Source organism: Herpailurus yagouaroundi, unplaced genomic scaffold (genome assembly GCF_014898765.1).
Source record: "Herpailurus yagouaroundi ecotype Mexico unplaced genomic scaffold, PumYag 428, whole genome shotgun sequence".
NCBI lineage: Eukaryota > Metazoa > Chordata > Mammalia > Carnivora > Felidae > Herpailurus > Herpailurus yagouaroundi.
This window is the reverse complement of record NW_024412645.1, coordinates 3,560,544-3,585,157: the sequence shown is the minus strand read 5'-3', so window position 1 is coordinate 3,585,157 and position 24,614 is coordinate 3,560,544. Positions and strand designations below refer to the sequence as shown.

Sequence of the window (24,614 nt, the reverse complement as noted above, 5' to 3'; positions counted from 1 at the left end):
AAAAAAAAAAAAAAAAAAAAAAAAGTTTAAAAAAAATTAAAAAAAAAAAAAAAGAACTGTCAAAAGATCTCTCAACTCAGCCATGAGGAGATCACTGTTGATCTTTCCAGGGGACAAAGGTGCCCAAGGCAAACTTTAATGGTCCGAAATGAATAGGAGGAGCTCCACTTCCAGTAATGGAGGAGAAACTCCTTTCAGACCAGCCCATGTCTATATAAAGCCCAACTTTATAGTTATAAGGTCTCAGGGGGTGGGGAGTGGCCGGGAGGGATGCAGGGGGAGGAATCCACAAAGAGACACCGTGTAACCAAAATCAGCGAGGAACTGTAGGAGGGTTGGAGTTGACCCTTTGAAGAAAGGAATAGCATTGGTTAAGTCTCCTATTTTTGAAATGCCCCGCCCCCTTCCTTTTGGGGGGGGGGGGGGGGTCGTGGCCAGAGGGAAAGCCCCAATTAGTGACATGTGGTCAGGCTATAACACAGGTAGAAACACAATGTTACTGGCTTGGAGAACTAGAAGAATGAGCCACAGTGGGAAGCCTTCAATTCTGAGTATAAATTCTACCCCAATCTCTATCTCCTGAAATATGCATGTGCAAGGCTGAATCTAAGCAGCCCAGTTAAAGCTAAAAGATCAGAACACAGATTTCAGCTGCAGCCCACCACAAAGACTGAATTTGGAGCTTGAATTAAGCCAAGTTAACGGGTAAAAGATCAACAACAACAAAATACTGTTAAGAGAAATATATCAGAATCCATAGTCTCTCTAAAGTAACATTCACAATATTGGATATAATCCCATATTATTAAATATACAAAGAAACATTAAATGTGACTCATATTCAAAACAAAAGGCAATCAATGCACACTTCTGTGACTATACAAAAAACCACTGAATTATACACTTTAATTGGGTAAACTGCACAGTATGTGAATTATATCTCAATAAAGCTGTTATAAAACAACATTAACAACAGGCAATCAATAGGGTCTACCTCTGAAATAGACTCTTAACTACAGACAACAAACTGATGGTTACCAGACGGAAGGCAGGTGGGGAGGTAGGTGAAACAGGTGAAGGGGATTAAGAGTATATTCACCATGAGGAGCACGGAGTAATGTATAGAATGGTTGAATCACTATATTGTACACCTGAAACTAACACAACACTGTATGTTAACTATACTGGATTTAAAAAATAACGGGGTCTAACTCTGAGGTGACTCACACAGGATTAGCAAACAAGGTTTTAAAAGCTTTTGCAATAAATAGGCTTGGCTATGTACAGGAAAAATAGATGTAGTGAACAAACATAAATCTTAGCAGAAAAACTGAAATGTTTATTAATAGAAACAAATGGAAATTCTAAAGCTAAAAATACAATATATGTCTGATAAAAAATTCACTTATGCAGTAAAGAATTAACCTTGCCCAAAGAGAGGTCTGGACTTTACCCCCAGCTCTGGGAAGCAATCTCTAAGCCCTTAGAATGCTCTAAGAGTGTCTTTGTTTACGTGAGGGTGTTGACCATTGCCAAATAGTTGATGCTAACCGTGTGATTTACAGTGGGGCTTTTCAGCTCAACCTTTGGAGGGCTGGAAATGAAGATTGCCCAACAGGTGGTCAACCTATCTATGAGACCAAGATCCAATAAAAACTGGACAGCGAGGCTCAAGTGAGCCTCTCTGATTGATAATAGTCTGTGCATATTGTCAGATATTGTTGCTTTTCAGGCACTGGCACTGTCTGTGACTCTACTGGGAGAAGACAATGGAAAGCTTCCTGCTTAGAACTCTCCTGCCATGTGTCTCTTCCCTTGGCTGACTTTAATCTGAATCCTTTCGTTGTAGTAAACCATAACCATGAGTATACCAGCTGTCAGTGAATTCTGGGAGTCTTTCTAGTGAATTACTGAACCCGAGGGTGGTCTTGGAGACCCATGCTCATGGTTGATGTCTGCAGTGAGAATAGTCTTTGGGAATCTCAAACTTGGTATCACTGGATGGGCTTAAAAGCAGACTGGAGATGACAGAATAAGGAGTTATTGAACTTAAAGACAGATTAACAGAAATTTTCAAATCTGAAGAATATAGAGAAAAAAAGATTTAAAATGTGAACAGACCCTCAGTAATACATAGCACAATATTGAAAGACTTAAGAGTAATGCAGAGTCTCGTGAACAGAGGAAAGAGGGAATGGGCAAGAAGAAACATTTGAAAAAATAATAGGTAAAAAATTCCTAAGTTTGGGTAAAGATCTGTATCTGTAGATTCCAAAGCTCAAAGTAGCAGAGGAAGGAAAAATATAATGAAATCCACATTTAGGTATATTTCAGTTAAACTGCTAAAAACCAAAGTAGAGAAAATCTTGAAAGCAATCAAGAAAGAATTAGCACATGCTCTACATACTTTCAATTCTACTGACATATCATCAAAATAATAGTGACCAAAAAACAATGGAAAGACTACTTTAAACTGCTTTTTTTAAAAAATCCATCAACCTAGAATTCTGTATCCAGCAAAAATATCCTTCAAGAACAAAGGTGAATAAAGACATTTTAAAGTAAGTAAAAATGAAAAGAATTCATTACTAGCACACCTGCACTACAAGAAATGCTACATGAAGTTCTTTAGACTGAAGATAAATGATACCAGATGGAAACTCGGATCTCTACGAATGACTGCAAGTACCATAAATGATAAATAAGTGCGTAAACAGAAAAGATATTTCCTCTTAATTCTTTAATATAACTGTATAGAACAAAAAAACACACTGTATTGTGAAGTTTACAAAGAATATAGACATAGTAATATATGTGACAACTACAGCATAAAGAACAGGGAGTAAGGAATCAATGGGTTTATAAAGTTGTGAGGCGCTTACATTTTAAGGGAAGTGGTATGGTATTAGCTCAAAGTAGATTGTGAAAATTTAAGGATAATATAACGCAATCTTAGAGCAACCACTAAAATAAATGCAAAGGGGTAGAGCTAAAAAGCAAATAGACAAGTTAAAATAAAACCTATCTGATTAAATTAACCACAGATTGTAGGAAAGGAAGAACAGAAAACAAAATATAAATGGGACAAACAGAAAACCAACAGTAAAATAACAGACCTAAATATAACATCAATAATGACATTAAATGTTAAATGAGTGAAATTCTCTAATTAAGAGGCCATAATTGTCAAAATCAATAAAAAAGCAAAATCAAACTAGATGTTATCTGCAGTTAACAAACTAAAGACACAGATTAAATAGAAAGTAAAGAGATGGAAAAAGATGGACCATACAAACAACAGGTATAAGAAAGTAGCAGTGAGTATATTTGTAGCAGATAAAGTAGACTTCAAGACAAAAAGGTATGACCATTGACAAAAAAAGAAATATTTCATAATGATAAAAGGGTCAATCTGTCAGGAAGACAAACACACAAATGAACATTTGTCCAATGACAGAATTTCAAAGTCTATGAAACCATGTTTCACAGAAGCAAATGGAGAAACAGACAAGATCACAATAATAATTGGAGATTTAACAATCTCCTTAGCAATTGACAAAACATATAGACAAAAAAAAAAAAAAAAGAAAGAAAGAAAGAAAGAAAGAAAGAAAGAAAGAAAGAAAGAAAATCAAAACAAAGATGACCTGAGCAGCACCATCACCACCGTGACTGACATCTATGACATTACATCCGCTGAAATCCTACGAAGTATGTTTTCTGACCACAATGAAATTAAGCTAAATTTAAAAATAAATAAACTAAATTTGATGATAATAATGTGTCTAGGAAAATCCAAAATATTTAAAATTAAATAAGCCATCTAGGAGGTAAAGAGAAATCACAAATGATCCTAGAAAATATTTTAAGTTCAGTGAAGATAAAAACATAATCTGGTAAAAATTATTAGATGTAGGTAAAGCAGTGTTTAAAGAAATTTTATATTTTTAAATGCTTGTATTAAAAAGAAGAAAGGTCAAGGTCAATCACCTGAGGTTTGACTTTAAGAAGCTAGCAAAGTCAGTAGCAAGAAGAAAATGATAAAAAAGAAACCAGAAATAAGTGAAATAGAAAAGAGACAACAAGCAATAAAAAAACTAACAAAAGCAAAACTCAGTTCTTCAAAAAGATCAAGAAAACTGATAAATCTCTAAGTAGAATGATCCAGAAACGGGGGCGGCGCGCCCGGGGGTGGTGAGGTGGTTTTCAGGTACAAAATACAAATTACCAGTAACAAAACTGAAAGAGGGCACCTCACTAGATAGCCTACAAGCACTAAAAAGAAAATAAGAAAATATTATGAACAACTTAATGTCACTAAATTCAACACTTAGATGAAACGAGCAAAGTCTCTGGAAAATACAAATTATCAAACCTGACACAAGATGATAAAGAAAATCTGAATGGTCAATACGCACAGCCTTCTAAACTCCATGTTCCAAGCCCTCCAATCTATCCTACGTGCCACTCACTTGCCTTCCTTAAAAATCTAGTCTATCTTCTTACCCCTACGTTTCAAAACCCTCAGGAGTTCCTGCTAGCGTATCCTTGCCTAGTTTTCATACTAATCTGCCATCCTCTAGTGTATTCCTGAAGGCTACTCTGCCACCGTCCTTCAGACATGCCAATCCATTCTTTTACATATGCCTTCCCATCAATGCCATCTCATTCCTGGCCAAATCTCACCTATTATTCAAGGTGTAAAGAGGTCTATAATCTCCTCCAAGAAGTTTCCAGGCTATTCCCAGCCCTCGGGGTCTTCCTTCTTGCAATTTCACGGAAACGCCAGCATCACTAATACTGTCTTGTAGAGAAGCCACTGTTGCCCTATGTATTTGTCTTATTTTCCCTACTAAATTGTAAGCTCTTTGAGGGCAAAGTTTTGGTTGCTTTTTTTGTTTGTTTGTTTTTGGCATTTCTATCCCTAGGGCAACTATTCCAGGATTCAACACTGAGTAATGATTCAATAAATATTTGTAATTATTGAATGAATATATAATGCCAAGAGCTTATTTCTACGGTTATCAGACTCTCTAGACTCTCATTCGGATCTTGATACTATCTTCAGAGTAATCTCCTGGGATCTGCCAGACATTTTCTAACAACTATATTCAGGAAACATATGGTTACAATAAACAGAGGTAGAGGTGACGGAGGAGTGCTTAAAATTATATAAATAGACAAGGGGGTGCCTTGGTTTTGTAGGTCATAAGAAAAGGGGGCTGAGTTTTACCTTCCGCTGCTACTAATACCTGATAAACATACACTAGTAGCAATAAGGCGACCTTCTCCTTGTCCTCTCCCTGCCCTGAGTCCATGTGGACACAGAACAAACAGTGGGACTCAGGGATGAGTTCAGCTCATACTTGCAAATGCATCTGTTCCCTCCATTCATCGTGTACCCACATCTGTTTGAGTAGAAACAAGGTAACAGTGTCTCCTAAAAAGCAGCCAGTTACCAATACTTACTGTCTCTCACCATGACATATAAATTCCACCAAATTTATGTCTTAATTATAACCAAGTCCTACCAGTGACTGCAAATCTAACTTAAATAGATCTTTCAAAAATAATTTTGCATTTATACTAAAACTAGCAGCGTCATTTGTGAATACACACACTTTTGAGGAAAAAATACGGTTTCCTGTGGCATTAAAGTCACCAAGTAAAGAAATCCCTTTAAACAAAATTCTTCTCAAATTCCCTTCCATTGATGACTTCCTAGCAGCTTCTCTTTCATTTAAAGCAAACATAGCTTTTATATCCTGATTTCATTCTCTTTCTCTCTAATTAGATAAATCTGGTTGCTCTTCTCTCTAAACAGATTACAAGGTTGGGGTGTTTTGTTTTTCCAGTATTCAGAATTCTAATCCTTGCAGCACTGTGATGGCAGGAAGGACCGTGTGATTTAGACCAGGCAGGCTCTAAGGAAATATATCTAAAAGAAATACACAACACACACAATGCGGAGATTCTTTTGACTACAAACACACAGATTCCTGTAAGAGATAGTGGGCTACCTCAGCTATTTCCAGCCCCAAGGCATTGACCCTGAAATCCCGCAAGCAATCCTGTCCTTACCCAGATTGGAGGACGCTCGCCCCTCTGCAGCCCGGTCCTTGAGATCTTCAGCAATGCCCAGCTGCTGCTCATGGTACTGTTTAGCTCTCTCCAAATCCTGCATGCACCTGGCAGCATGGCCCAGGCCGGCATAGGCCCGCATCTCAATGGCCTTCTCCATCAACTCCTGTGCCAGCTCCAGCACGTAGTTGTGATAAGACATGGCCTTGTCAAAGTTTCTCCTGTAGTGATAGGCACTGCCCAGGTTACTGTAGGCCCGGGCCTCTTCTCGCTTGTTCCCCAGGTCCTTGGCTATCTTCAGATGCTGCTCATGGCACTGCACAGCGTTCTCAAAGTCACCCATGGCAATATACACAGCTCCCATGTTGCCAAGTTCTCGGGCCTCTGAAAGCTCATCTTTGGATTGCTTGGCAAGAAGAACACACTGTTTGTGACTGGCCAGTGCATTGGGGTAGTCACCAATGGCTGTGTACACGTGGCCCAGACTGCTCAGGGCTGATGAAGCTGCCTGGATGGAGAAAGCATAAAGCAGAGAATGAAAAGCACATCAGAAAGTAGCTTCGGCTTGTTTTAGCAGATAAAACGTTCAGGGTTTGCCTGTGACCATCCAACTCAACTCCTAATGGTGTTTCTATCAGTGGGCTGCAGACCTGTGCACAACTGAAAAAGAGCCCATTCAAACACAAGTTCCTAATAAAAGACAACTGTAGTTTAATCAGTAACTTTTAATACCTAATCTCATAGAAACATAGGAAAAGGCTGTGTTCCGTATAACCTTCATTTTAAAGACTTATTGACATTTCTAGTATTCTGCTATAACTCTGTTAATGGCCACTAACCTCTGTAGTGTAAGAAAATGTTGAGGAAAACCAGAATTAATTATGACATATAATATAGCCGAGGAAATTCATGGAAAATCCATGCTTGGGTCTTTGCATTCCTGGGCATTTCTCTAATGCTTTCTCCCAAAGCAAATGGATAGATTAGTGGTAAGGGAGATGTTTAGGATGATGATTGATAATTTTGTGACTCAGGACCCATGGAGGATCCTGTTCTCTTATCTTTTTGTTCCCTCAGTGGGACTTTATCAGTGCTGATTACCATGGAGGGCTTAGATTTGGACAAACCCCAGAGGAAAAAATGGGTGGTTCCAACCTAGGCCTCTAACTCGGCCCGGGGGGCCCCATCTGGCCTCACCACCTCTTTTCAGGCCCACACTGACTCTTCCAGCTTTGTTCCTCATGCCTAGAGGCTCTTCTGACCCTGGCCTCTGTGCACAAAGATGCTATATTCCTCGTCTCCTCACAATGCTGGCCTCACCTGTGGTTCTTGTGTAAAGAAAAGTACATGAGCCTTTTTTGTCTTAAAGGTTTCAGAAAAGGACTGTATGTTGATAGAGTGAACCCAATAGGGACAACAAAAACAACAAAAGAGTTACAAGGGTTCTGGAATCTTCCCCAAGTGTATATAGTCTTGGATTCTAGGTCTTTGGTTTCTAACCCCTTTGCAGAGACATAAAAGGGAAGTTACACTGGACTTTTTCTAACCTCCTTATTTTTTTAATTGCTAATAATTAAGTTTTTATTTAAATTCCAGTTAATGAACATACAGTGTAATATTAGTTTTGGGTGTAGAATTTAGTGATTCGACACTTCCATACGATACCCGGTTATATGCTCATCACAAGTGCCCTTCTTAATCCCATCACCTGTTTAACCCATCTCCCACCCACCTTTTGATTGTACAAGTTGGAGACTTGCCTACCCTTCCCTTCCTTCATACTGTGCCTACAGCTAAACCCATGTATCCTCCTTTCTTCATAATGAACCCTCTTCTCGACAGGAGCATGTGATCCCGGCAGAACCAAGGGTGTGCTTAGTCACAGGTAGGCAAATGATTTCCACTAGGGCCCCAAGGCTAGGGAATAACAAGGAAGCAAGGCTGTCCCACCTGGAGTAAGGGTATTTCTTCATGAGATGTGTTCTTCGTACACTTCAGAACACTTTTATTAATATTTTATAGAAGTGAGTGATTTGCCACTCTATTTCTTTGCCTGCGAAATAGCAGTTCTTGATCAAAATAATTCAAGCACCGACCGTCTTTATGGTATTTGCAAATTGTGTATTTGCAAAGGGTTCCATATCATTTTAAGTTGCTTTTATCATTTCACAGATGTTCCAACAAAGAGATTTGGGAAAACAGAGGGGAAATAAATACTTAGAAATTTACTTTTTTGGGTTTTTCTCTGAGTAGAGAAGAGCACAAATGATTCCAGAGAGGTCACAATGCTGCAGTAGTGTGTTTCTAGCAGGAGCAGCAATGACGTCACCAAAGAGCACACCACTTGGACATATCCTGGTCTCAGCTTCCCACTTGAGGAGTCTCTTTGGGACAAGGTTAGAAGTGCACATCAGCACATTGCACACGGGCCTTTCTGCTGCCCACACCTCCCCTCCCCCCACCCAACAGTCTCCTTTTCCTCCTTTGCTGCAGGCCCAGGGACTCAGAGCCTCTTTCATCTTCTTCTGTAATGGGTCCTCCCACCTCACTCTCTGGGATTCTCCACCCAAGCCTGGTTAAGGAGCAGGACACAGTCCACTAACCCTCCTACCTAGAAATCTTTGTTGCACACAGATTTTTCACTAAGGAGCTAGTGTAACTTAGAATCAGACACACTTGGGGTGCTTGGGTGGCTCAGATGGTTAAGCGCCCAACTTTTGATTTCAGCTCAGGTCATGATCTCATGGTTCATGGGATCAAGCCCTGTTGACAGGCTCTGCACTGGCAGTGTGGAGCCTGCTTGGAATTCTCTTTCTCTCCTTCTGTCTCTGCCCCACCCCCTCTCACATTATCTGTCTCTCAAAATAAAGAAACTTCAAAAAAGAAAAAAAAAAAAGAGAATCAGACACATTTGATTTAAAACTGTACTGCCCATTACTAGCTCTGGGACCTTTAGAAACTTAACTGCTCTGAGCCTCAGTTTTCCAGACAGTTCTAGGTCCCAGCAGTGCACCAGGAATTGAGTGTTTTCAAACTCAGCCATGAGCCTCCGTCAAATGTAAAAAACATAAATAATTCACTAGATAATTCCAAATCGTAGATCTGGTTGGAGGCAATGAGCCCTCAAACACTGCAGGGGATGGACTTTATAAGGCCTGGGGCAGGCACAACACCCCAGGCATCTCTGATCCTAGGAACTTCCAGCTTATGGCAAATGATAGCCACGGGATCTCCTGCTTCGGATTTTCACTTCTCTAAATGCTACAGAGACACAGGAGCTCCATGGCTGAAGTTCTCTGAACATAAGGAAAGGGAGTATTGGGGCCTTTCCCCTCTGGGGTGTGGGAAAATGAGGGGAGGACTACTATATTCGCTCTTCCTGGGGCACCCTCCAGTTACTAGGCAGCGCCATCAGGCTGCGGCTCTCCATGGCAGGTGTCCCAGAAACCAGCATCTCTAGAAAGGATAATATAATTTATGAAGCACACATCATAGCCTCTGAAATTAGAGAGGCAGTCTTGATGCAATATAAGGATGGAACAGGATTTAGTCAGAAGCCCTGGCTGTGTAACCCCGAGAAGTCACTTCACTCCTTCATCCAGATTTCCTTTATATGTAAATTGGACTGATAAGGACAGTGTACATACTTTCCAAGGCAAGGATGGGGACAGATAAAGCAGTGCATGTGAGTGTCCTGCAGAAACCATAAAGTTCTCTGTGAGTGCATCACTAAGGTGTGGATGGATGGTTTACGACTGCAAGCTGGCTGGGTGAAGCTCTGTCACCTAGCAGAAGCCAGTAATGGCAACTGAAAACATCAGTCATTATGACCAAACAACTATATTCCTATCAGTTGCCACAGGAAATAAAGTCCAGTGTTTTACAGCCCTTGGGCAAATAACATGGGATGATATTTATCAGCTAAGTGAATTACAAATTAATCACTTGTCTTTGTTCCTGTTCCTGTAGAATAAGCTTAGATCTGAAACATGGTTTCGGGCTGTTAACGAGAATCTGAAGATCCACCCTCTATGGGGAATCACAGGCCCCACCTCAAGCAGATGCTACATTTGCCACTAAGGTTCACGCTGCCTTTGTAGATTAATCTCTTTGAGATTTTTGTGCTAGAATAGCAGCAGCTGCTTCCCACAGTGGAAACATTTTGGAACATCTGTATTTGAATACTAAAATGCACACAAACAGTTATGCTAACAAACTATCTGGTTGGGATAAGACAATACTTTTCTCTTTCTACAGGATATAAATTACTCATGTTCCTGCCAACGCATGATATCAGCTGTAGACATAGCACACAGGAGTCCTCACCCTTTGCTCTGTGACCTGAATATTTGCAGAAGAACCACATCTGACAAGTCTGTTTCATGAGACTAAAGAAGGAAATTTGCTCATACATTTTCAAACCACCTTTAAACTTTTAGCTTGAGCATAAAATAGAGAAAGTTTAAACTACCCAAACTATAACCACATTGATAACATGACCATTAAAGATTATTTTATTTTACTTTATTTTCCATTAAAGATTATTTTAAAGCCTATGATTGTTTTCCTTCACATCTAGCAATCCCCCCCCAACTCTTACTGTATGTATTTTTCATATGGGTTATATTTTGTGGGGAGATTAACTGCACATACAAAGAATACTGCAGGTAGTTTCTTAAAGGGGTAAATACAGGGGCACCGGGGTGCTCAATCAGTTAAGCGACCGACTTGGGCTCAGGTCATGATCTCAGGGTTTGTGAGTTCGAGCCCCGCATCGGGCTCTCTGTTATCAATGCAGAGCCTGCTTTGGATGCTCTGTCTCCCTCTCTCTGCCCCTCCCCTGCTTAGTCTTGTGCGCGCTCTTTCTCAAAAATAAACATTAAAAAAGGGGGGGGGGGGGAATACACTAGCTAGTACCAGAAATGTGGTTTTTCTTCTTAACTGACTAAATCCACATGCACCTTGTATTCCATGCCTGCGAGTTCAGCATCCACAATCCCAAGGTCCTAGGTTAACCCACTACAACCCAAGAGGGAGAGAGATGTAGAAGAAAAGGGACAGACTCTCAGATCAGGCACACACAGCTTCAATGACAAACTGTGTGATGTTGCACAAGTTATGTGACGTCTTTGAGCCCCAGTTTCCTTGTCTGTAAAATGGGACGATACCTTCCAGTGCTGTGGTGAGTACTAAATAAAAAGTTTAAAGATGTGGCAGAAAATGACCAGAAAATAGAACATGAAGCTATGTCACCAGAACTAAAAAGACAACACAAGACGCTTGCCCCACTGATGGTAAGATGTATAATCATTTTCATATACTGAAGCACATTACTCATATTCTTCTTCAAATGTAGGCATGAGGAAATTCACCCTTTACCCAGGGGTATTCTAGAATCATCCAACACTTAATATTGCTAAAAGCACTTTACTTCAAGTGGTCAAAGCTGACACAGACATTGGCATATTTAGGGTCTGTCGGTTGATTTGTTCATCTTTTCGTCCATTCATGAAAAGTCTCTAGGCTTACATAAACACAGTCAACTAATTTTTGACAAAGGAGCAAAAGTAATTCAATGGATAAAGGACAGTCTTTTCAACAAAGGGTACTAGAGCAACCAGACATGCACATATGCAAAAAGGTCAACCTAGACGCAGACCTTACATCTTTAACACAAGCTGACTTGAAATGGCTCATAGATCAAAATGTAAAATGCAGAACTATAAAACTTCTAGAAGATAGCATGAGAGAAAATCTAGGGGACCTGGGGTTTGGCAATTGAATTTTCAGATATAAGACCAAAGGCATGACCCATGGGGGAAAAAAGTGGTAAGTTGAACTTTATTTAAAAGTGCTATGTAGGGGCGCCCGGGTGGCTCAGTCGGTTCAGCATCCAACTCTCGGTTTTGGTTCAGGTCATGATCTCACGGTTTCATGAGTTCAAGCCCCACACTGGGCTCTGCACTTACGGTGTGGAACGTGCTTGATATCCTCTCTCTCTCCCCCTCTCTGCCCCTCCCCTACTTATGCAGTGTATCTCTCAAATAAATAAATAAACATAAAAAAAAACTGCTCTGCAAAAGATACTGTTAAGAAAATAAAAAGATAAGCTATAGGCTGGGAGAAAATATTTGCAAAACACATATCTGACAAAAGGCTTGTATCCAAAATATGCAAACAAACAAATAAACAAAACCTTAAAAGCTTAACAAAAAAATTAAAAAAAAAAACAATTTTAAAATGGGCAAAAGATCTGAATAGACACCCTCACCAAAGAAGATATAATGATGGCAAATAAGCATAGGAAAAGATGCTTCACATCATATGCTACCAGGGAACTGAAAATTCAAACAATGAGATAGCACTACACACCTATTAGAATAACTAAAATCCAAAAAACTAACAACACAATGCTGGTGAGGATGTGGAGCAACAGGAACTCTCATTTCATTGTTGGTAGGAATGCAAAATGGGACAGGCACTTTGGAAGACAGTTGGGCAGTCTCCTACAAACTAAGCATATTCTTACCATATGATCCAGCAATCCTGCTCCCATGTACTGACCCTAATGAAATAAAAACTTATGTTCACACAAAAGCCTGCATATGAATTTATAATTACTAAAAACTGGAAGCAACCAAGACGTCCTCCAAAAGGTGAATGCATAAACCCTGGGACATCCTTACAATGGAATATTATTCAGTGCTGAAAAGAGGATGGTGCCACAAAGAGACATCCAGGAACCCTTAAATATACATTGCTTAACGAAAGAAGCCAGTCTGAAAAGGTTGCATACTGTATGATCCCAACTATTGACATTCTATAAAAGGCAAAACTACAGAAAAAGAAAAAAGAAAACAGGAAATCAGTGGTTGCAGGGAAAGAATGAATAAATAAGTGGAGTACAGAGAATTTTTAGGACAGTGAAACGCTTCTGCATGATACCTAAATGGTGGCCACAGGACATAATGCATTGTCAATAGGCTGTACAATACCAACAGTGAACCCTAATGTAAACGATGTAAACTGTGAACTTCAGCTGGCAATAATATACCAATATTGATTTGTCATTTGGGTTTTTTTTTTATTTTTTTTTTAACGTTTATTTATTTTTGAGACAGAGAGAGACAGAGCGTGAACAGGGGAGGGGCAGAGAGAGAGGGAGACACAGAATCTGAAACAGGCTCCAGACTCTGAGCTGTCAGCACAGAGCCCGACGCGGGGCTCGAACTCACAGACCGTGAGATCATGACCTGAGCCGAAGTCAGACGCTCAACCAACCCAGCCACCCAGGCACCCCTGATTTGTCATTTGTAACAACTGTATCACACTAACACAAAATGTTAAGAATAGGGGAAACTGAGTGGAGGAGAGCAAGCAAGTGGGATCTCTCTGTACTATCTACTCAATTCTCTATAAATCTAAAAGTGCTCTACAAAATGAAGTCTATTAATTTAAAAATAAATAAATTGGGAGTTTTGCTCCTTTGAGGAGTGGATAATTCTGGGAAATGGTAACAGTATGAACAAAGGCATGACGTCTGACAGCGTGTGTAATCATTGGAGAGCAAGAAGCCACTCAGACCTGGGAGTAGGGACAGTAGCTACAGGGGAGCAGGTATGGAGAAGTTCTATCTGCCCGTCAACTTGCAAAATCTAAAGCGTTTTCCATTTCCATGTATGTTGCTTCATTTGATCATTATGACAACTCTTTGAAGTGTTGTTATTATTATATACATTTGTGAGATAACACTAGATTCAAAGTGTTAACGTGACATGCCTAAAAGTATACAGTTAATAGCAAAACCAGGGTTCAGACCCACACACTTCAGACCCTAGTTCTCATGCTCATTTGACTACATTACAGTTGAGCCTCCACTGAGGAATGTACAATCCACCCAGTGAGGCAATAATGGCCACCAGTCTAAGCAGGGGGCTGACACGATCAGATCCGTACTTTCATGTATTTCCATGAAACAGGTAAAAAGAGGGGAGATCAGTAGTCCCAACAACACAATGCTTTGCTGAAATAACAACCAGTTAGAATATAATAAGAATTATTTTAAGCACCGTTGATATTTTTTTTTTAATTTTTTTTAACGTTTATTTATTTTTGAGACAGAGAGAGACAGAGCATGAACGGGGGAGGGTCAGAGAGAGGGAGACACAGAATCCGAAACAGGCTCCAGGCTCTGAGCTGTCAGCACAGAGCCCAACGCGGGGCTCGAACTCACGGAGTGTGAGATCGTGACCTGAGCCGAAGTCGGCTGCTTAACCGACTGAGCCACCCAGGCGCCCCAAGCACCGTTGATATTTAACTCAGTCTTTCGAACTGTTCACAAATATTCTGGCTTCTCTCCTTCCAAGCAGGTAAGATTCACATCGCTGCCTACATGAAGTCGGGTGTGAGTGGCTACATGACCTTCTTTGGCCAATACGTGTAATCACATCCAGGTGAAACTTTAGGAACAGTGGGTGCTTCACTGCGTCCTTTCTTCCTTTTGCCACGCACTGCTTCACCAGGATTGAACTTCAAGTGACAAGCAGAGCAATATGGCACAGAGCCCTGGCTGACCCATAATGACTATGCACTGGGCACAAGAAAGGAATCTTTGTTGTTTTAAGCCACTGAGATTTGGGGATTTATTGTTATTATAGCATAAGCTGGCCTAGGCCTTATCAATATGATACTTAGCATAAATCAGGAATTTTCATGCTCTAGTCATCATAGTTAAAGTTAGCACTACCTAGTCATTCAATTATTTGAATTATCATGTTTCTGGATGATGAGAGTTTAGGCATTTACCAATTACCATAGGCTATGGATGTGGAAATTTTAGATATTTTTATAGAAAAACTAAATCTGAGAAGATTTAAGTACTAAAATCAGAACTTAGCTAATCTTCTTAAAAGCTTTCTTTAAAAAAATTTTTTTTAATGTTTATTTATTTTTTGAGAAAGAGACACAGAGCGTGAGCAGGGGAGGGGTCTCAACCCAGAGACAAGTGCCTACTTGGTAATACTTTAGCCAAACTGCAGGCCTCTTTAGAGGGAATCAATAGCCACCCCAATAGAAAACTACAGAAACAGGAGACTGAATTAGGTTCTATGGGGTCTGTGCACTTCCTACAGTCTGAAATGACACACACTCTATTTAAGAAGTGTACTGTAGCTTGAAAAGTTACCCTTATCAGCAACTGAGCTGATAAAGTAAGTCTGTGTAAAAGGTTAATGGTCATGAACACTCAGAGTGACCTACTCAACAGTCACACAAAACCAACTGGACAAAAATAATCAAAAGAAATTATTATCTGTATTATTGAGGACATTGTCCACGGTATCACCCAATGTCATCTTTTTAAAGACCAATGGAAACATTTCTTTCAGATTTCAATGCTTCTACCAAGGAGATGCTATGGTTTTATCTTTTTAAAAAACTGTGAATATTATAAGTGGTCAAATTTACCTTTTTGTTTGGATTACCAGGAAGCTTATGGCTCGATGCAGAGTTTCCCCAGACAGAATCCCATAATATGTGTGGACTCTGTCCTGGCTTCAGCCTTATGACATAATCCTAATGCTCTCATTACTCTGATTTCCTCCCATATATGTTTTATGCCCTGCTCCCACAAATCCTTCTTGGATTTAAATAGAGAATAAAACAAATCAACAAAACACAAACAAAATAATTAAATACTGAAGCTGTTGGTAAGAAGAATGCTTCCTGAAAGGGGATCTCTAAGATTTGTGAACAGCCAACAGCCTGAGGAAGAGACTTAAATACCACCCAAACCGGCAAGTTTTAATTATATGGTCTTTGGGATTCTTCAATCATTTTTGTGCGTGTGTGCTCAATAATTGGTGCCAGCTTTATTATACTCAATCTAACTAGTTTGTCCCAATACCTAAAGCTAGGGTTGGAGGCCTGTTGTGCACTTGTTACTGAAAAGAAAAGAGGGTGGTTTGTGCACATGTGAATTCTTTCCACCACGTACTATGCCATAGTGGGAACAGTTGGTTTGAATCTATGACTCTGAGCTTAGAGAGTGGTTAGCGGTCGTTACAGCTTCTCCATAGTAACCTGTCAGCCTTTTCTAATAGTGTGGGGCCAGAGGAGCTTTCATAATAATTATTTTTATCAAAATTATATTAGGGTTGGAAGAATAACACAGTGTCAGAAAGATCTATTACCTAGACCTAAGAGTTGCTATCACAGGTGATAAATTATTTATAATGCCCAGCATTAATACAGCAATGTTTTCGAACCAAGGATTTGTAAATGTCCTTTGCAGATGCAAATTAACAGATTAATAAGGAAACAAGCTTTCTTGTATGAGAAGCTGAGATGACAGATTAGCTATTAAGAGCAATTTATAGGTCATAAGATATGAAAGTTGGCAAGAAACACCACCTCGGCTGGCTCTATAAATAGTAAAACTGCATTTAGTTTCCCAGAGGTATCCTGTTAGACATTTTAATTATACCATAAAAACTGCCAGAATTTATAATGGTTTCATTTTTTAAAAAACTTGATGCTCCATGTAAACTTGATGCAATACAACAGGCATCTGTACTATGTGCTGTAACTGCCAGGTTGCAGCCTACAGAAGAGTGTGTGCTACTTCTCACGAAGGTCCTCAAGCGGTAAGGTCGATGCTGAACACCAGAGGAAAGAAATGCTACTTCCTAACATCTCCTCCAGGTAACTTAAGGATTCCTCTCCCTCCTTCAACATCCTAACACCTGCCACTGCAGCCCCATGCTATCCACCTAGGATGCTTTTTCCAAACAACTGTCTCCATTCTACATAGCTCTTGGGCCACGAAATGATGACCACGTAAAAATCCTAGAGTCTTGGTAGTCCTTTTAGGGAGTTGACTTTACCTTACTTCCTTGAAATAGTTAAGATCATTTTTGGAAACTTATTTCCCATTCTCAGTTTCACCTACATCTTCAGTTTTATTTGGGGAAGTGATAGGCAGATAACCTAGTCCCAAATAAGTTTTTAAATGACATAATCCACTCAAGTTTCTTATGCAATAATTTGACCTGGGTTAGGAGACATATTCTGCCAAAATGCTGTCTCAGTCCAATCAAAACTGTTCCATTCTACACTTGCCGGCCAACCTGACTTTGAGTAGGCTATAAAACATTGTTCTGTAGGGGGTTGGAGTGTACTCAGTCACCCTTTGAAGACAGTACTTACACTGAATCGTAAAATCTTGGCTTTGGCTGGGCAGGATATAACGGAGAAATTTGGAGAGAGAGACAGACAGAAAGCATGTATGTGTTCGAGCGCATATACAAGGGGCAGAAGAGACCTTTCTTAGAGGGATGAAAGCCCAAGACAGGACAGCTTATTTGCAGGGGCCAGCAGATAATGGTTTAAGCAAGAAATTTTTAAACTGGATGGAAAGGAGACCCCAGGGGTCCTGGAAATATGTTAGGAAATCAAGAAACAACTGAGAACTTCTGCTACCACTCAGGAAGGCATATCAATACAGCCCGCTCACTGTAAAGGATAGGTCCTAATGCAGACTTACACCTGAAATGCATGGCTTCTGACTGTTCAAGAATAAATGGCCCACAATCTCAGCTCTCTGTACATTTGCTCACTCCAGAAAATCCATTCTATTGTTGTTGGATGATTCCAAACTCATATTTCTGAACAAGAGACGGAAAATTTTGGAGCTGGAAGAGATCACCGAATCCACCAGTTTTCAAACTTTCCTTAAAACAAATTACAAATATGTGTGATTTGTGTGATTAAAGTATACTTGTTTAGGTTAACTTGGACTAGGGTTTACTCTTCTCCCCAAGCATTAAGAGACTCGATGGCACCCTGAAGGATTCTGTACAGCAGAGTTTGAAAACCACTTACCAATAAAACTCCAATGTCTTTTGATGTAGAAATTAAGGCCAAGTGATGTCAAGTACCTTGTCCAAGGGTCAACCCACTAAATGACCAGCAAGGGCAAGTCTAGAACCTAGGTCTTCAGGTCCCCCCACTGGTACCTCCTCACTCTGCTTTGCAAAATCCCACCACGCCATCTCACAGTCACCTCAACCTCAAGCCCTCACTGCCTTTCCCAAGTCTCCTTCACTCTTGTGACTTCCATGATAAACAAAAGAAGTGAATGCTATCACTAGTTCTTCCAACCAGTCAAAAGTTCAGCATTATCTACCATTCACTTTTCCCTGTCTTATGGCCCTCACATTCAGTGACCCCCCAAGACCAGCTTTATTAGATTTCTGAAATTATTATTACACTAGTTTTTATTTAATAATCTTTACTCTAATGCCAATGGTTTATACACGAGATCCACTTAGAATGAATTTCTGACAGTTTTATTTTAAATAATAAATATTATTCTTCAAAATTATGTGGCAGTGTTAACAGAAAAGGTTGGTGATACATTTTAAATACATGCTGCTTTTCTCTCTAAAATCCCAGCTGGCTATTCAGTGACAAATTCAGTGGCAAACTTTAATTAAACTTTAGTAACTTTTCTAACAGCTACAGATTCTGTCTCCTGAATAATAATGCACTTAGCAATGCCAAGGTAATACAGTGATTAGAACTATCTAGGTTTGAATACTCTCTCTGCTGGCTATGTTCCCTTAAGGAAGTTATTGTCTCTGTCCTTGTTTCCTTATCTATAAAGTGGGGGTAAGGATATCTGTCTCATGGGATTGTTATAAGCAGTCATTTAAAGAGCTTAGGATTGTGCCTGGCATGTAACAAGTATTCAGTCACTGCTAGCTGTTATTACAGATGCTAAATACTAATAAAATTGAGTAAATTAGGTAATTTTAAAGTCATATATTTATATTCACTTAATCTGTTTTGTACATTTATTTAAAATTTAAATGCACTAAATTAGTGCCTTCCTTCATCTCTCTCATTATATTAATTTAAAAAACCTGAAAATGTCATTTCCCTTGTGTTGCATTTGTCACTGTTCCTTTGGCACAAAATTTATTTGGGCAAGCAAGCACATAACATTCCTTTTTGGGAATCCCCAAAGAAAGGAGACATTACACCAAGATCTAACAAAGGAACATAACACAGTCACTGAAGAAAACCAAAATTTTAATTAATATCCTAGCTTATTTTTTTAATATTAGCTTACTATACAAATATCCAAATTGACATTAAACACAGGCTACACTGATAGATAGAATTTCTAATTACAAGTATGATCAAAATTTTCACCATGTTAGTTTTTATGTTTGTTTTTCAGTGGTATGCTTGTTTTGGATGAAAGTGAACACCAGAAAACGTATTAAAGTTTCGAAGGAAATATGCTCTAAAGCAAAAAGAGATGATTCATATATTTTCTATTTAAAGCAATAAGAAAGGATGTAGGAAGGAGTGAAGGGGAAAGGAGCATAGCAGGAGACAGGTTTAGATGGGGGCTTCTGGAAGCCAAGAGTTGTCTTATTCATCTCTGTAACTCCAGCCTCTAGCACACTGCCTGGCACTCAACAAACACTTGAAGAACAAAACTGATGGTCACTGGACTTGTGGTCTGCCCAAGGATATAAAGGAAGAAAATTCTATCCTCCAAAATAAGAATGCCAGAATGAGTATGTGGTACCAGCACCTCTCTGTAGGCAAAATTGTGGTTCACTAAAACTTTCCTACTCAGGTGCCACCTTGGTGTTTGTCTATGCAGAAGTCATGAATCCCCCCCATATTCGTCCGTGCCCTTCTCCTACTTGCTACTCCTCATCCTATCAGTCATATTCTTTTCTTTTTTTAAAATATTTATTTATTTTTGAGAGAGTGCAAGTGGGGGAGGGGTAGAGAGAGAGGGACAGAGGGTCCGAAGTGGGTGCTGCACTGACAGGCTGACAGCAGCAAGCCTGATGTGGGGCTCAAACTCACCAACCACGAGATTATGACCTAAGCTAAAGTCAGACATTCAACTGACCACGCCGCCCAGGCGCCCCTCCATCAGTCATATTCTTGCTAAATCGTAGGAAATCTCCCTTTTACCTTCGCATTGTTCACATGAGACACAAAGGGATTAAACAGGAGCCACTATTATTTTTTGTTATATTACTATTATATATATTACTATTCTTCCTAAGAATAATTATTATGGTACTCCAGATTAAAGTCTAGGAAAATTAGAAAAATTCAGATTCTTTCTGGGTGCCATTAAAATCTTTCTTAGAAAAAAAAGTATGTCATAAGTATAACTACTATTCAGTGAGAGCGAGGCACGCCACATTTTGTCAATTCAAAGTTGTCATCAATTTAAGAAGCACTTTACAATAGGTACCACAAATAAAGGGACAACAGTGTTGCAATTCAACAATGACGGCATGCTTACTCATTGAATTTAAGATCATCCTGGTTTCGGAGATACTAAAATGTGAAAAAAAAAATGTACATCTGTGAGTCAGTGAATTATGATGTATCGGGTGCTTTATTTACATTATCCCTAATCCCCACCAGGACCTATATGGTAGGAAATTTTACCTTCATTTTGCAGATGAGGAAACAGCATTAAGCAACTGGTTCAAAGTCAAATAAACAGCATGGTTTGGATTTATACCTAGGCCTACCGGACTGTAAATCTGAGTATTTCCATCAGGCTGCAATTCTTCCAGAAATCTCAGAGCAAAAACTGAAGAAGAAGGCAAAGGCACCAGTTCTGAAGAGGACTCATTATTATTGCTGTTTACAATCAGGTGCTTAGAAGAGCTTAGCGGGCAGGTGTTTCTAATTTGCCATATTTAATAAAAAATGGCTATTGTCCAACTGTATCACAAACTGGATACAGACTTGGAATTGTATTAAGACTGAGGGAGAAAACACCTGGAACAATTCTCCTACACTGTAGTAGCATCTTACAATTTTTTATTCCCTCTACCCTAGATAGAAAAATGACCTGTAGACATCTTCCAGTTTGCCAGCCTACCATGAGTCTAAAAAGAGATGTATTTTATTTGATTAATACTATCCTCAGGATTATATATAAATGTTGACATATAAAGTGAAAAGTTTAGAGAGTGTGCCAAGTCTAGGACTGGTTAATGTGTCTGGCGTGCCTGAAACATTCCAGAAAGCAGCTCCCAAACATCTATAATTACAGACATTCAGAGGATAGGTTCTGATTCAGGTTTAAGTTTACTCTATGTAGGGACAGAGATGATTTTCCACAGTGGTACTGGGCTGTGAGTTCAGGCAGGACCATTTAAATGTCCCTTAGTAATGTATGTATGCTGGGAGCAGAACAGGAAAGAAGAATTAGCCCAACTCCTAGAATGGCAGCATCCATCTCCAGAAGGTTCTATTCAAAGTCTTATGGCATTAAAGAGAGACTACTGGAAAGTGTATCATTTTATGGAAACCACAGAAGCGTCTCTCTAAGAAAAAACCTGGGATTAGGAGTGGATTGGTTTACCTGGCTCCTAGTGAATGCTGAAAGGGGAGGTAATGATTGGGTCACCGCTACAGAGAGAAAGCACCAGGAGGGAGAAGGTGGAGCAGTGAGTGATGACACCTGGAATGACGCCCCCTTCCACACGGGGAGGGGGGGGATACAGACTCTTCCTGTTCTGGCTTCTCCCCAAGAAAGTAGCAGCACATTTTCCCCAGAATACACACATGTTGTATCATATCCGATTACAAGGAAAGTTTATTTTACTTACTTTTATGGCTCAGAAGAGGAAGAGAGAGGGAAGAAATAAGGAGAAAACCAGAGGATAAATAAAGTTTTGCTTCCAAGATCTAAGATTACTCTACTGGTAGTGACTCTCCAGGTACTTGCTTATGTACTTGTAACTTATGAAAAACAGGTAGAAATGCCAAAAAGGAGGCATTAAGTGACAGTAAGGATTAAGATGAACATATAGAAGGAATGAAAATTTTTAAAAATGGAAAGAAGTAAAAAAAAAAAAACTAATACTAAAACATTAATCTATCACAAATTTCACTAATGTGAAAGTGTGACACCTGGAATTTAATTTAAAAGAAACAGAGAAACTTGCTTTGCATTCAAGCAGCTGCCCAAAAGACAGAACTTTTGATTTTTTTTTTTTTTTTTTTAGCCTCATTTTTAGTGTAACAAAATTAAACTTGCTGAACCGGTGATAAGAGGCAGAGGCCACTACCCACACAACCTCACTCTGGGCTCCATTCAGGGATCTGCGTCTTTCCCAGCAGAATGCAGATGTGCCCAAGCGCGAGTTACATTCCCCCCTGGGATGCTTCCTCCTACCTCTTCTCTCTAACAAGATAAACAGTGGCCCTCAGACTTCTCATGGGTGCCATCAGAGGCAAAACCAGAGCAGTGCATTAAACATGCGTTGGGTACTTGAGAGCTGTGTGGTGATTAAGTCAGCTGGGGGCATCAAGGATGTGCTTCAGGGGGCTGGTAATAAGAAGCGGGGAGATATATTCATCATTGGATACTTAATAAAATCCTCTGCATAACAATGCCCACTGGGAATTCTAAGTAACTGGAGCATACTGTGAATAACAGCTGCATTCAAAGGAGCTGGGCCTCACCACAATGGCAGAATCTAGCCTGGCATTGCAGGCACTCTGCTTCCAGAAACATCAAGAAAACAAATGCTTTGCAAAACTACCAAAGAATAGCTACCATTGATTGATTCACTCGTTCATTCAACAAACTTTGGAGTGCTCACTATGTCCTGGGCCCTAGGGATAGAGAGTAAAATGAGATAAGGCATCTGCCCAGCTTAGGAGACAGACAGGCAAAAAGTCAGTGCAATAGACCTCTGGGTGACTTGGGCAAATGGAAACCCCCAAGTTTCTCAACTTCTGGTCAGAAACCCCAGTAAAACAACAGTGAAAGAATTTTTTTTAAAGCTGTAAGCCCATAAAAACAAGAAGATTGAGAAAGATGACAGCAGAGGAGAGAGATCCTCAAAAATTTGGAAGATGGAAAGCAGATGGATGGATGGTAACTGATTCACTAGGACAGGAAGAACGGAAACCAAACTGCCTGCAAGGAGGGGTGCCAAGTGCAGCTGCAGAACACTGGAATGAGAGGGAATTGAGGCACTGAGGCTTCTGAAGTTCAGGGGAAGGGATTCAGAGCTGAAACACAGGATGGGATATAAGCTTATGTAAGAAGCAAGAAGCAATTAGAGCCTAGATCTGCCTCCCCAACCTGGCAGAAGATGGAAACCTACTTTCTGCAGACATTTAGAGGTGAAGATAGAAATGAAAGGCTACGGGCCACCTGGGTGGCTCAGTCAGTTAAGCGTCCGACCTCGGCTCAGGTTATGATCTCGCAGTCTGTGGGTTCAAGCCCCACTGTGTTGACAGCTTAGAGCCTAGAGGCTGCTTGAGATTCTGTGTCTCCCTCTCTCTGCCCCTCCCCTGCTCATGCTCTGTATCTCTCTCTCTCTCTCAAAAATAAATAAAGATTAAAAAAATTAAAAAGAAAAAAGAAATGAAATGCTACACTAAACCACAGGGAGATTGTGAAAATCTGCATTCTGAATGGTGAGATTCTTTTCACTGGACACCCCTCTCCATATCACAAGCCCCTTTGCTCTGCTCAGTTTCTTCTTTTAAAGACGTTTTTTGTTGTTGTTGCTTACTTATTTATTTTTGAGAGAGAGACAGAATGAGAAGAGGAGGGGCAGAGAGAGGGGGCACAGAGGATCCGAAGCAGGCTCTGTACTGACAGCAGAGAGCCCAAAGCAGGGCTCGAACTCATGAACCATGAGATCATGACCTGAGCTGAAGACAGAAGCCACCCAGGCGCTCCTCTGCTCATTTCTACTATGCTGGCGGCTACATGTATATATTCTGGCAGGAGACTAGAAGTTTCTGGGGAAATTGGTTCAAAGAATATGGTGCACATATAAACATGAGGGGATTCCCCAAATTAAAAAATAAACAAAACAAAACAAAACCCCTCACAGTCTTTTCAACCTGCCTTGAAATCTTTCTGTGCACAAGACCCACCCAAGCATACAGAGTCTCCTATCAGTTTTTAGTGCCTCACTCCTCATATGAGCAGTCAGCCAAAGATTACTAGACATTTGAGGGATATTTCCTCAAAGAAAGACACGGTCACTGAAAGACAGTGACCAAAATGACCAAACAAACAAAGAGCTCAAGAGGGAACAGATGTAATGAAAGGATGGGGAAAAAACTTCCAAAAAATTATAAAGTCTTCAGGGAAATCAAATAAGACTGTAGCCATGAACTTCTGAGTGCCACACAAAAGAACTTTCAGAGGACAAGAGAGAAGCGTTCAATGTTTTAAATGACAGCAGAAAATAGCCAAAGTAAAGCAAACTGAAGTAGGATTTTTAAAAACAAGCAGAAAAGGGAGAGAGAACAACAAATAACACAATTAGAGCATCGACCCAAGAAAATTCATATCTGACTAATAATAAAAAGTTCTAGCTGTAGAGAACAAAGAAAATGGAGAGGAATAAATTATAAAAAAAAATGTTTAAAGAAAATTTCCCATAAATTAAGCACATAAGGCTCTAGACAATGAAGAAGAATAAAAAAGAATCACTATGAAATTT

General features: G+C 39.8%; 1 protein-coding gene across 4 annotated transcripts in view; it reads right to left on the bottom strand.

Moving 5' to 3' along the window:
• Positions 1-24,614, bottom strand: part of TTC28 (tetratricopeptide repeat domain 28) — a 632,666-nt gene that overhangs the window by 175,222 nt on the left and 432,830 nt on the right. For all 4 annotated transcript variants that reach the window (XM_040463780.1, XM_040463781.1, XM_040463783.1 and 1 more), the window contains one exon: positions 6,082-6,589. In XM_040463780.1, the coding sequence (XP_040319714.1) occupies positions 6,082-6,589 (508 nt within the window). The remainder of the gene's footprint in view (positions 1-6,081; positions 6,590-24,614) is intronic.